The sequence below is a fragment of the Adiantum capillus-veneris genome, chromosome 4 (genome assembly GCF_014529385.1).
Source record: "Adiantum capillus-veneris isolate H3 chromosome 4, ASM1452938v2, whole genome shotgun sequence".
Lineage (NCBI taxonomy): Eukaryota > Viridiplantae > Streptophyta > Polypodiopsida > Polypodiales > Pteridaceae > Adiantum > Adiantum capillus-veneris.
In genome coordinates, this window is record NC_140934.1 from 15,913,986 (window position 1) to 15,927,196 (window position 13,211).

The 13,211-nt window shown below is 43.2% G+C and overlaps 1 protein-coding gene across 1 annotated transcript; it reads right to left on the reverse strand.

The window, feature by feature from the left end:
- Positions 1-555: 555 nt before the first annotated feature.
- Positions 556-2,543, reverse strand: LOC147458776 (serine/threonine-protein kinase-like protein At3g51990). The gene has a single exon (XM_086510213.1). It carries the CDS (start codon positions 2,375-2,377, stop codon positions 959-961), a length of 1,419 nt encoding a protein of 472 aa, XP_086366339.1. The 5' UTR covers positions 2,378-2,543; the 3' UTR covers positions 556-958.
- Positions 2,544-13,211: the final 10,668 nt, after the last annotated feature.

Here is a 13,211-nt window from a genome sequence, read left to right on the forward strand (position 1 = left end):
GGCCGGCTGCTCAAATTCCAACCGTAAATATCTAAACGTCAGCATATATGAGTTCTGCATATCTAACACTCAATAGCACAAGGGTCATGAAACCTGACTGCCACACCATAGAACAATCTGAGAGCCAGCACCTACCATTGGTGCATAAGCCAAAAACATGCACTACAGAAAAACCAGCTCCATTCACCTTCAACTGTCGTCTTCTGAATGCAGGACACTGGTCAAAAATCTGGTCACTGTCGCCCGCATTTTGAGACTCTTGTCAAGGTCGAGTCCAACAAAAGCTGCAAAGTACCCCAGTATGGGAGGGCCCCCACAAACAGCTCAATCATTAAGGATGATCATGCCTAGCAACAGTACACACATTAATAAACCAAAAATGCTGCAGTCAATGAAATAAACAGCCTTCTGCAATATGAAATACATTTGGTGAGCTGTCATTTGCAAGAAGAATGCTCAAAATCGACGCATCAGAGCATCCTATTGAAGCTTCTTATATTTATGTTGTCCTTAAATAGGACCCTTACCCCATATGCTGATGACTTGGGAGAAAAAAGTGTCCAAAACCCTCTTTTTAGCTTCACCCATACAGCTTGAAAAGCCAGATGCCCAGTACATAAAAAAGCACCCTTAAGCCAGGTGAAAACATACCATATAACAACTTGCCCCAATCCATGGCCAATAAGAAAAAAAACAATTCTTACATTATTTGAACCAGTCAATCCTGTGAGAAGAATCGCCAGTCAGGCAGATGTACACTTGCTTTCTAATTTGGTGAATGTAGTCTGTGGAGGTTGAACATGATACAAACAATAGGCCTGCAGTCTGAGACAAACTTGCTGAATCACCCGTAAAGCAAATGTACACTTGCATTGTAATTTTTGTGAATGTAATCTGTGGAGGTTTTTGATGATACAAATAATAGGCATTCGCTCTGAAATAAGCCCTGTTGAATGACTTAGTGAGCCCAACAGCTAATAGCCTCCTGGAACTCCTTCACCCCTGAGCCGGAGCCCCCTGGTTGCACTGCCTTCTGACACTGCAGAGGCATAACTGAGACATTAATGGATAAAGCCTGCTCAGATCCTCTTGGCTGCGTTGCTTCTTCAAACAAATCAAAAAGGCGCCCCTTTCCATGAGACTTCAAATTTACAATATATGCTTCTGCAATTGTTGTTGGCTGACTGTCCACACACTCTGATTGATCATTCTTATAACCAGAAACGCTTGGATTCTTGAGGGCATCAGTGTTGACACTCCTACCACTGGATGTTCGATTTTCATCATACACCTTAAGGCTCCTCTGGTTACCTTTCTTGTATGATTTTGTGTACTGCAGTGATGGAGTCTTGTGCTCCACAATCGAGCTCTCTTTATGTTTGCATTGAGACCTTCTGCTTTTTATCTTCAATGCTATACCATTGAACATAGACGAACCCAATCTTCGACTTATTACCTGCAATTGTTGTGCGACATCCACCATCTCAGGACGCCTTGAACTTCTATCTCTAACACATCTTGCAGCTAAATTGGCCAATTGTTTCCAACAAGATGCGCTCTTAGGGGGCCCCAACCTGGGGTCACACACAGCAAGTGCTTTGCCCGTCTTGATTAGGGGTAATGCCCAGTCAACAATGCTAGGAGGATTGTGGTTCACATCAATGGCATTCCGACCACTCATTATCTCTAAGAGAAGAATGCCAAAACTGAATACATCATTCTTGGTGCTAAGCATTTCTGGTGTGGTGTATTCAGGGTCAAGATAGCCAAGCGTTCCAGCGGGAGGTGTTGAAGTAGAGCCGTCATGACACCAAAGTGCAAGACCAAAATCCCCAAGCTTAGCATTCCCATGGCTGTCAATAAGAATGTTTGATGACTTAATGTCCCGATGAATCAAAGGAGGTGAGATGCTGTGGATATCACATAAAGCCTTTGCTGTCTGCAAGGCAACATGCAGACGCTTTGACCACGGCATAGGTTCATGACTTTCATGTAGGATATCATGGAAGTTCCCATTGTGCATCAACTCAACAACCAGCAGTTTCTCCCGGTTTGAATCGTGGCAAAAGCCTAGCAGACGGACAAGGCGTGGATTGTTGAGTTTTGACAAGATCCTGATCTCATTGTCAAAAGCTGCCTCATCGTCTAGCATGCGGCGGCCATAGGAGGGCCGCTTGACAGCAACCTGCGTCCCATTACTCAGGACTGCCTTGTAAACACAGCCATGGCTGCCCTTTCCCAGTAGCATTTCAACAGAAAATCCCCTGGTAGCATTCTCCAGATCCTCAAAGCTGAAGATCTGGACAGAGGGAGGCTTTCGCTCTCTTCTATGCGACTCTACCACTGCAGAACGAAGCTTGCAAGACAGATATCCCATAGCTTACCGAGATTGAAGGTGGCGACCGTATCCAATACACCAAAAGTGGAGGTTGGTATGGACTCCTGCTGCGATCGTTGCAAATGGGCCTCTCTCTCTCTCTCTCTGTCTCAACTTGCCGGCATTGAAATGGCGTCTACTTTAGCTGACTGGAGTCTGGCACCGTCTTTCGTCCGTCCATGTTGGCACTGCTAATATCATCAAGGGAAAATTACCAAAATACCCCTCTAATTTGTTGAAATTCCCAAAATACCCCTCGAATTTCAAAAATTCCCAAAATACCCTTGTATCTATTTTGGTTGGATTGTTCAAGATTTTTTAATCTTTATTCCTTTTTGACAATTGAGATATGTTTTTGCGTGCTTAGCATGTAATTTGTCGCAAATTACCTTGCAAAAAAAGGCAATTATGTCTAAAGATAATGAAGCAATTAATCTCCAAAGCCTACATAATCAATTCAAATTCTGGATTTAGTATCTTATATTGATAAGCAATAAGTCTCCTTATGAAAAGCTACAAACTTTTTAATCTTTGGAGAAATTTAATTTCACAGCTAGGGGTATTTTAGGAATTTTGGAAAATCTGAAGGGCATTTTGGGAATTTATGACAAAATATTTGGGGTATTCTGGGAATTTTTGAAATTTGAGGGGTATTTTGGGAATTTCCACAAATTAGAGGGGTATTTTGGTAATTTTCCCTATCATCAAAATCCTCTCGTAGTGAAGGTCATTCACGCCTGAGTTCAAAAGGCTCTCTTTCTCTCTCACACAATAGCCCAAATAGGTTTGCATGTGCTTTTCTGAAAACAGAGACTGCCTTTTTTTTTTTCAGGTTGCACAGATTGAAGTGTCTCTCACAGAGGGATGTGGTAGTGTATAAGACGTTAAGGTGCAGAAGACGTTAAGGCAAGGAGTGAAGGTCGAGTGCAAGGTGGAGGCACTTGATTGCCTAATCGTGTTGGGCGGCCAGGAGAAAGGTGTAGTCATGATTACTCATGCGAGAGGGTGATGGTTGGGCTTGCTACCAACTCTCCAACAACACCCTGCACACCATCTCATGCCCTCATGAATGACTTCGATTCCACGCCCTCTCACTTCTCCCTCACTAGACTGCGACCCCCTGGGCTTAGCCTTTCATCTTCACCTACCAAAGGTGCTGGCAAGATTTCTCTATGTCTTTTGAAGCCTTTCGATGTTCTCTCTCTACCTCTTTGTGCTCTTTCTCTTAGGCAGTTCCTCCAAGAAAGCGGCAAGCCATCGCAACACCCTTGGCCACTCGCTCCAACCCTGTGTCACTGCCCTCAAAACCATCTTGTCTCGTTGTCCTTCCCATCCTCTATGCTATAGCAGCTCTTCCACACCACAACAACTCAACCAAGACCTTGACATGGGTGAGAGAGAGAATTCATGAAAAACTACTAGCTAGGGGTTGTTCGAGAAAGGTGTTGTACTTGGTCGATATGTATGCAAGAGGAGGGGACCCAGCAAGAGTGCAATGAGGGAAAAGTGCCATAAGCAATCAAGCAAGAAGAAGTGGGGACGAGTGGATGAGGACAGAGGGAAGGAAGAGGAGAGTGCAAGGCATCCAAGGAATCTTCTAAGAACTTCTAAAGTAAAATACTTTTTTTAAAAGCCTACAATTAGTATAGTAGTAAGGTAGGGGACATCGTTTCTAGAAAATGTTTTTGGCATGCCCAGAGGGCAAAGGGCATAGATATGCCTTCTCTATTTCCTAGCTAAAAAAAATAAAATTTCCTTTTTTAACTAAAAAAGTTTGATAGGTTAATGAAATATGTACCACTCTCATCAAAAAAATAAGTGTGTCAAATGATTGATGAGAACTTCACTATGTAAGATCCAAATTGAAGGACAATGACTAAAATTGTAGGCTTTAATTAGTTACACCGAAAGGTATCTAAACACTAGATGTAACATTTAATGGCCTAGTAACTTGTGTGTAGCGGAAAACAACATGAACATAGTGAGCATTTCATTAGAATAGATTCCTATTGAGCATAACAAGAGTGCTTGGGTGGAGAGAGCAACAAAAGCATAACACCTAGTTAGATAGGATTGAACAATACTTCAAAAGAGAGAGAAATTAAGCTATTGACAACAGTTGAGGACCTGGATGCTGGTCCCCCCTCCAAAAGGCTTTGTATTATAGGTTTCCCCCATCAAGGGAGACATTTTACAATACAATTCTTTGTGTTCCTTCAATAACTAGCTAGTGCAATGAAGATGGAAGCTTCAAGCACTAAGCAAAACACTTATAAAACACAAAATCGATTCCCTCACGGTCTCAGACCCAAGACCTCACACACCTTCAAAGATGGTGAGAGCTAGCAAGGTATGAGAGTAGATAGAGAGGAAGAAAGAGTAGTCCTACTAGAAAGAAGTATATCTCCTCTCATAATCGCTCATAAAAATCTTAGCATAGCTTAGTAATTAGCATGGTAGAGGAGATGAGCATGCATTGAAGCTTGGCTCTTGGTTGGATTCGCATCCCAAAGCCAAGAGTTTTTGGTGTAGGCCTCCCTTCTCACAAGCTTGGAGTAGATGATGAGCTTTCCATTAAAGCTTGATAAGGAGAGAGAGAGAGAGAGAGAGAGTCTTCTTGCTTCACACATGAGCTTGTGTGTGTGTGTGTGTGTGTGTGTGTGATAATGCCTTCACAAATCAGCCCCCTCTCTCATCTTGGTCAACCCTTCTTGCTAATTTCACCTACTGGCTTCCCATTGGACCTTTCCAAGCTTAGCCAATAGGAATTAAGAGGCATAAGTGATAGCCTTGTGACATGTGTCCCCCTTTCCCCTTTTGTGAGAGCTTTAGGTAGTTAAATAATGCTACTAAACTCTCATTGGACCCCTTTGTCTTCTGGCCAATAGGAATCAGGCAAGCCATTGGGCTGTTGAATGCTCATTGGACCCCTTGGGAGACTATCCAATAGTCCTCTAGTGAGCTTAATTCTTATTGGTTATTTTATCAAGTATTTTTAAATGAATTAAACTAAAAGTACTCTAGCCTAATTCTCATTGGTCCACCTCTATGGCCATCCAATAGGATTTGAGTGCAACTTGGGGGCAACTGGGCTAGGGAGTTGACATGTGTCCCTTATTCCCTTTGTGTAAAGGGGCTTACATGAGTGGGTGTGTGCGTGTTTTCTCTCTCATCCCCTCACTAAAAGGGCTCGCCCCCATCAATCTAGGACCACTTGAAGACTTTTTATACACTCACAAAGCATCCAATTTCCACTAAGCTTGACCATTTGGACTTACCTTTGAATTTTGGAACCTTAGCATTTTGGAAGTCTTAATGGGCTGAACCCTAAGGTCTTCGGAGCCCATTGTTGCACATTGCTCTTTGCAGATGCCCCCCCCCTTTGGATCCCTATTTCCCCTCCTTTGGATCTTTACTGTGGTTAGTCTGCTAGCTTAACCAATATTCTAGCTTTTTCTCCCCTGGCACTTCCCCATATTAAATGATCAGTAAAATCATTTAGAAGAATTAGATATTAGTTATTATGACATTACCTATCTCTTGAAATCATAGTCGTTCTCGACTATGGGGTAGAGAAGATAAAACCCATTCATTAGTCCTTTTTCTAGCGGGTAGAGGATCCCTATCTTACCCTACAACATCGTTCTAGAATAGATGACTAATCCATTTGGCGCTTGAGAGCCTAAGGCTGTCGCAAGCATGTCTGCACATTAGTCCTATCAATCTTCCATAGTAGAGTGACAAGCTCTACTTGGTGTTTGGGAGATGTCGTCTTCGCAAACTTGATTCTAAGCATGCATACTACTTCATTTTTGTGCACAATAAAGAAAAAGAGAGTCTTATAAGACAAAAACTTTGTTCATTTTAAACATTTGTACATTTCCTTACTCTAGGGAAGCATTGTAAGCATTGACAAGGTTTAGGTTATCCTTTAATTGTATGTCTTGCATCCATCTAGCATCTTCAAAAGGATAATTCTTAAACTTAATAAGATATCGTCGGATAGTCTTACCGCCTCTTAATACCTTGTCTTCATGTTGGAGAATGGACTCGGGCTATAGCACCTCTTCTTGGTCCTCAATCTCCGGTGGGTCTTCAATAGTTGGTTCTTGAGGTGGCTCTCCTTGGTAAGGCTTTAGTAGGCTCACATGAAAAGCATTGTGTATGAGCCAATGGTTGGGCAACTTGAGTTGATAGGCCATCTCATTGATTGGTCTAAGAATTTGGAAGGGACCATAATACCTTTTTGCTAACTTAGCATAGTACTTTTGGTGTCCCGTAGGATTCTTGCCCGTCGTGTGCCTTAATCGAGCTCTATTCTTACACGGAAATAGAGCTCTTTATTGACTTATTGAAAGCTTGCGTATGTACGATGGGTAGGGTGTCACCCATCTCTTTGGCATCTATGTACATATCTTTTTCCATGTACTTAAAGTAGATTTTCCTTTTAGGGAATTTAACATTGGCATCCGTGCGATCAAACCATGGTGCCCCTAGGATTACATCCTCGTGCTTGAGAGGAGAGATGAAGAAGTCCTCTTTGTCCACATAGCTTTGGACATGGAGCCTCAAATTTTTTGGTTAAGGGAGTGACTGAAGCTTCTTGCCCCTTGAAAGCACCATCTGCGGGTAGGAAATCTCCCATCTCGTATGCTTGGATGCCTAGCTTGGTGGCCAACTTGTGGATATGAAATTGTGAGTAGAACCAGGGTCAAAGAGAATAAAAGCATCATGTTCTCTTACCTTTCCCCAAGCATGGCATACAGGAGATCCTTTGTGGTGAGCTTCCTCCTCTTGGATTTCAACCAAGGTAGCTCTAGGAGGCTCATGGCGGGTGTTTTTTGGGGACAAGCGTGGTACGCATGCCCTTGCTCCCCGCACTTGAAACAGCGGTTATCCTTGTGATAACGCTCAAGCTCTTCAGGAGAGAGTTTGTTTTTGTCTTTGTAAACTCCATTTTCCTTAGCTTTGTTGTTATTGGAATTTCCCTTAGGAGACTTTTGGACATTGTCTGTCATAATAACTAATATCTAATTCTCCTAAATGATTTTCTCATGTTAAACTGGTCATTTAATATGGGGAAGTGTTAGGGGAGAAAAAGCTAGAATATTGGTTAAGTTGGCAGACCGGCCATAGTAGGGATCCGAAGGAGACAAAATAGGGATCCAAAGGGGGGGCCATCTGCGAAAGAGCAAGGTGAAACAATGGGCTAAAAAGACCCTAAGGTTCAGCCCATTAAGACTTCCAAAATGCTAAGGTTCCAAAATTCAAAGGTTGTGTCCAAAGGTCAAACATTAGGGAAATTGGATGCTTTGTGTGCGTCCCAAAAAGTCTTCATGCATCCCTATGTAGGAGGGGGCAAGCCCTAGTTGTAGGAGATGAGAGAGAAACTCACACACACACACACACACACACACACACAAGCTCCTTTTACACAAAGGGAATGAGGGACACATGTCAGCTCCCTAGCCCAGATGTCCACAAGGTGTACTTAAATCCTATTGGATGGCCATGGAGGTTGACCAATGAGAATTAGGCTAGAGTAAATCTAGTTTAATTAATTTAAAAACACTTAATAAAAGAATCAATAGGAATTAAGCTCTCTAGAAGAGTATTGGATAGGCTCCCAACGGGTCCAATGAGCATTCAGCAGCCCAATGGCTTGCCTGATTCCTATTGGCCAGGAGGCAAAGGGGTCCAATGAGAGTTTCGTTGAATTAATTAATTATCAAAGCTCTCACAAAAGGGGGACACATGTCAGAAGACTATCACTTATGCTACTTAACTTTCATTGGCTAAGCTGGGAGAGGTTCAATGAGGTGCTAGCAAGAGCAAATAGCAAGAGGGGTCGACCAAGAGAGAGGGGGGGCTGATTTTTCAAAGGCAATTATCCACACACACTCACACAAGATCATGTGTAGAGCAAGAAGACTCTCTCTCTCTCTCTCTCTCTCTCTCTCTCTCTCTCTCTCTCTCTCTCTCTCTCTCTCTCTCTCTCTCTCTCTCTCTCTCTCTCTCTCTCTTCTCAAGTTTTAATGGAAAGCTTATCGCCTACTCCAAGCTTGTGAGAATGGAGGCCTACACCACCAACTCTTGGCTTTGTGATGCAAATCTAACCAAGAGCCAAGCTTCAATGCATGCTCATCTCCTTTACCATGCTAATTACTAAGTTAAGCTATGCTAATATGAGTGATTATGTGAGGAGATGTACACCTTTCTCATCTCAAACAAGAAAAGACTACCATAGCACATTTTTAAGCACACTTTGTTGTTGGGGGGGGGGGGGCGCATTTAGATCAAGAAGCTTCAACATGCTCCGATTCTAGAGCGTGTAATGGGGTCAGCTGAACAAACTCTGAATCTTGAAATGGGTCCTTGCACTTCCTGGAGGGTGTGGTCTTCTTGGGGGTGGGAGTGCTCATCTCTGTATCGAGCGATGGAAAAGAACGGAAGCTTCTGTGAAAAGGGTGGAGAAGTGGAGAGCAGGGTAGCTTCTATGAGAAGGGTGGAGAAAAGGAGACCATGGTAGCTTTTGTGAGAAGCGTGAGTGCGCGAATGCAGTGCTGTGCGGAGAGTGATAAGGAGAGAGAAAGAGAGACCAAGAACATAGGATGTGGGTAGAGCAGCCTCTGGAAAAGACCTAGTGTATGAGTGAGGTGATCCTTATTCTTATGTATAGAAAGAATAAGAAAGTGTGTATGCAGAGTGGGCAGTCGGGCACTGGATGTCTGGTCTAGGAAAAGGTGCAACGCCTTTACCCCAACAGACTCCACTTAAAGGTGATGCACCAATAAGTGAGGCCTACTAGCTAAACTACTAGTATGTACAAGAAACTAGGTGAGAGACTCTCTCAACCTATGCCCACTGGCTCCTTCTGTCGATCTACATGCAGTCATATCGACTCTCGTGGTAGGCAAGTGTGTGTACCCATGCTAGAGCCTACATGTAAATCCCACAGACAAGTTTATATGGTATGCACCAAATGCTCATGAAATCTGCACAAACCTAGTTGTACTTGCATCCCCTGTGCTATCTGCAAGAACTGCATCATCAGGACTACCCATTACGTATGGATGTGTCACTGCCAACACTAGGAAACCTACGTCCCTGTCACCCTTAGGCAAAACTTTGTGTCCTAGCACCAACTCATCAGCCTCTAACGTGAGCATATTAAAAAAATCCATGTCTGTCATCTCTATCTGTGTCTCTAGGGGAGTAGACCTGCTCTACCTTTGCCTGCACAAAGTCTAACAACACCTCTTGTGTCTCACTAGAGCATTGTTGCTCTATCTCTATCTCTACAGAGTCCACTGGCACGTCCTACATAACTAAATTCTCTATCTCATGAGCATGGGGGAGCTCACCTGCGGAGGAGACATGTCTCGTCTCTCTCTCAAAGCATGCCAGCAACAAAATCGAGACTAGGCCATCTCAAACCTCAGACACATGCATAGGATATACCAGGTTGGCAATCACTAGTGAACCACAATGCATTTAGAAAGACTTTTTTCTAAGTAGTACCTGACAACCAAAGTCTACTAATTGTCTCACTGAGATCAAGCTTTGTCTTAGCTGAGGAACCTAGCGCACATGTCATAGCGTGTATGACGCACCACTGGGCAAAGACAAACAAACATCTCCTGCACCCTGTATGTTAAGCGCCAAACCATCAACCACGTTCACATAACCAAGTCTCTCACTAGAAAATGTGCTAAACCACTCACGACATGGTGTGATGTGGAAAGCAGCATCACTATCTAGTAACCACTGTGGAGAAAGTGTGCTATCCATAGACAAATTTGCAAGAGGTACACTCGAGGCAAGCATGACATCACCGTCTCACAGGCATAGACTTCCACTGGAATTGCCCCTCTAACATCTATCAAAGCCGTATCTGCATCTCGCATACATCTTTGATGATGTCTCATACGTCTAAAACAACGGCGTCTAATGTGCCCTGGGTGACCGCAATGCCAACAACGCAACTATCGACAAGAACGAGACCGTTGTCTCTCAAAAGTCATCGTAGTGGACTTTACTCTGTCACATACTCTACACTGTCACATATATCTGCAACCATAAGTGAATGGATAAGAACCAAATTATGGTGAGAAATCTGAGAAAAATATGGCAGAATCTCCCTGTAAATTGAGCAAAACCTCGAGTACAATCTCAACCATAAACCATGCCAAAAATTGGCAACAAAGTGGGAAGTAACTCAACCACTACACAATGCTCAAAAGCATGATCAATCGCATCAAAACCAATGCTCACATATGCATAAAACAACTTTACAATTGGCTATCTGCAAGCATAAAGTGGGATAAACTACTCAACCGAGCATAAAGCGCATAACCATATATGCAAGTAGAGAGCAAACTAGCTCAAAACACATCCCACAAGAGAAACTGCTTACAAATATCTACCAAAATTTTTGAAACCTGTGACTACCTATCTGTAGCCACACAAGCATACGCTAATCCTCACTCGTGTGAGAGTGGGCATAAGAACATCAAACCATGTCCAAATTGACAAAACCTGTCAAAATCTATTAAAGTGAGAGTAAACACTCGATCACTATCAAAGCGGGAGTCTAGCTCGACCGCTATACCATCAGAGAGCAAACTACGGATACACATAAACCATGGCGAGAATCTGGGAAAAATTTGGAAGAGTTTTTCCTAAAATCTGAGCAAAAACTTAAGTACAATCTCTTCCGTAAACCATAACACTACTCAATATTGGCCAATCAGTAGAAATGCCAATAGGGGTCCACATTTTCACATACAATGGCAATCTGTACTCTATGTACATCAACGGAGTGACCATGCATAAGCAAACACCAAAAGAGTTGCAATCCAAAAACTTGATCAATGCGAAAGCAATTCTCTCAAGAGAGCTCACCAACACTTGAAAGTGCTCGCCAAAATGCATGTACAATGGGCATCAACCATGTGTCATCACCGTATGCAAACCATCCGCAAAGACCATGAATCCAAGCACAAAATCACTATCAAAGTATCCTATGAAAACCTATGAAAGAAGCTCCACCAGTGTGCTCCAAACACAGTGTCTCTCAAGAGACCACTTTGATGGTGTGTAAACGCCTCCGTACTTCGTTGTCCACATCTACCAAAAAAACCTCAAAACACAAGCTTCACACAAGCTTAAATTGCATCTTCAGCCCAAAATTTATGCACCCACTTGGAGCATCTTTCATGCTTCCAAAAGTGCATCAAACTCGCATATTATGCAAAAACAAAAAACCTGCGATTTTTGTATCTAGTGAGTCTGAGCTGAATATCAGCAAAATGGTGAGGAATTTGTAAAATGTTTCTTCTTGCAAAGTTGTAGAACACGTCAAAACAGATGGTTTAGGGGGGAAAATTCTCAGATCTGCATTCTATAAGGAGAAAAATGAATTTGAAAACAGTACTGCTGTGCATAGAGTTTTTAGGGCAGCACTTTCACTTACAGACAATCTTCCACACTCCTTTCTGAGCTTCCACAAGAGCATACATCACTCTCAATGGAGCTCACAAGCTCCCATTGCATTCTCACCAAAGATTCCAAGCTTTGTTAATCTCTCCACCACCGAGAGAGAGCGAGCTATCGCCTTGAAGCTCTCAAAGTCATCGTACTCTTCGCGATCACCATGCGCTCAGATACCAATTGTGAGTGCACAAATGCGGTGCGTGTGCCGGGAGAGAGAGAGAGAGAGAGAGAGAGAGAGAGAGAGAGAGAGAGAGAGAGAGAGAGAGAAGGAGAGAGAGAGAGAGAGAGAGAGAGAGAGAGAGAGAGAGAGAGAGAACACAGGATGTGGGTGGAGAAGCCTTTGGGGAGAGAGAGAGAGAGAGAGAGAGAGAGAGAGAACATAGGATGTGGGTGGAGAAGCCTTTGGAGAGACTCAGTGTATGAGTGAGGTGCTCCTTATTCTTATGTAGAGAAAGAATAAGAAAGTGTGTATACACAGTGGGCAGTTGGAAAGTATGTATACACATTGGGCAGCCGGACACTGGACGTTTGGCGTAGGCAAAGGCGCAGCGCCTTTACCTCAACAAGAAGGGTGGGGAAGAGGAAAGTAGTTTAGCTTTGCGCGTAGGCGTCAGGAGGGGCCACATCAATTCTTCATGAGGTTTTTGAAAAATGAGGACCCCATGCCATGCCATAATAACCCGCATGCAGATACACCTAGATTTTGCATGGTTTTCAAAAAATACCTTTGCATGGAACATGACAGTTCCCCTTTCCCACATTTGAAAAACAATAAAGTTTCCTCCTTCTAGGGGCTATTGGTGGTACCACCAAAAGGTGCAAAAAGTGGTGCATTTTCTCGATCTTTAGCTATTAGCACCACCTGCATCCTCGCATAATTCACCCCCACCTACCGTGTTCCACATGCTAGCTTCCCATGCAAGCTAACTTGGTTGTTGAGAGGGGGGGGGGGGGGGGGGGGGTGGTTGCAGACATTAGCTTTTGTGGCTCCTATTGGACAAACAAGCAAAGAGATAGAGAGAGTTATGGTCAATGTATGAAAAATATTGGCTAAAAAAAATATGAAATTTTACAAGATTGAGTAAATAATGACATACTTCAAATTATGGCCTAAGAACTCAAAGAGTTTTTGGCTAGGAAAAATGTTATTTGGATGCTTTGGTTGCGACTACACGAGCTTTTGCAGCACCTCATTGTAGAGAGAGAGAGAGAGAGAGAGAGAGAGAGAGAGAGAGAGAGAGAGAGAGAGAGAGAGAGAGAGAGAGAGAGAGAGAAGAAGAAGAAGAATTCTCTCTTACGGAACTACTTAGGCACTCCGCATAGGCCTATAAAGGGAATT

Coding starts and splice junctions, on each gene's coding strand:
- LOC147458776 (XM_086510213.1), bottom strand. CDS start 2,377: ATGGGATATCTGTCTTGCAAGCTTCGTTCTGCAGTGGTAGAGTCGCAT.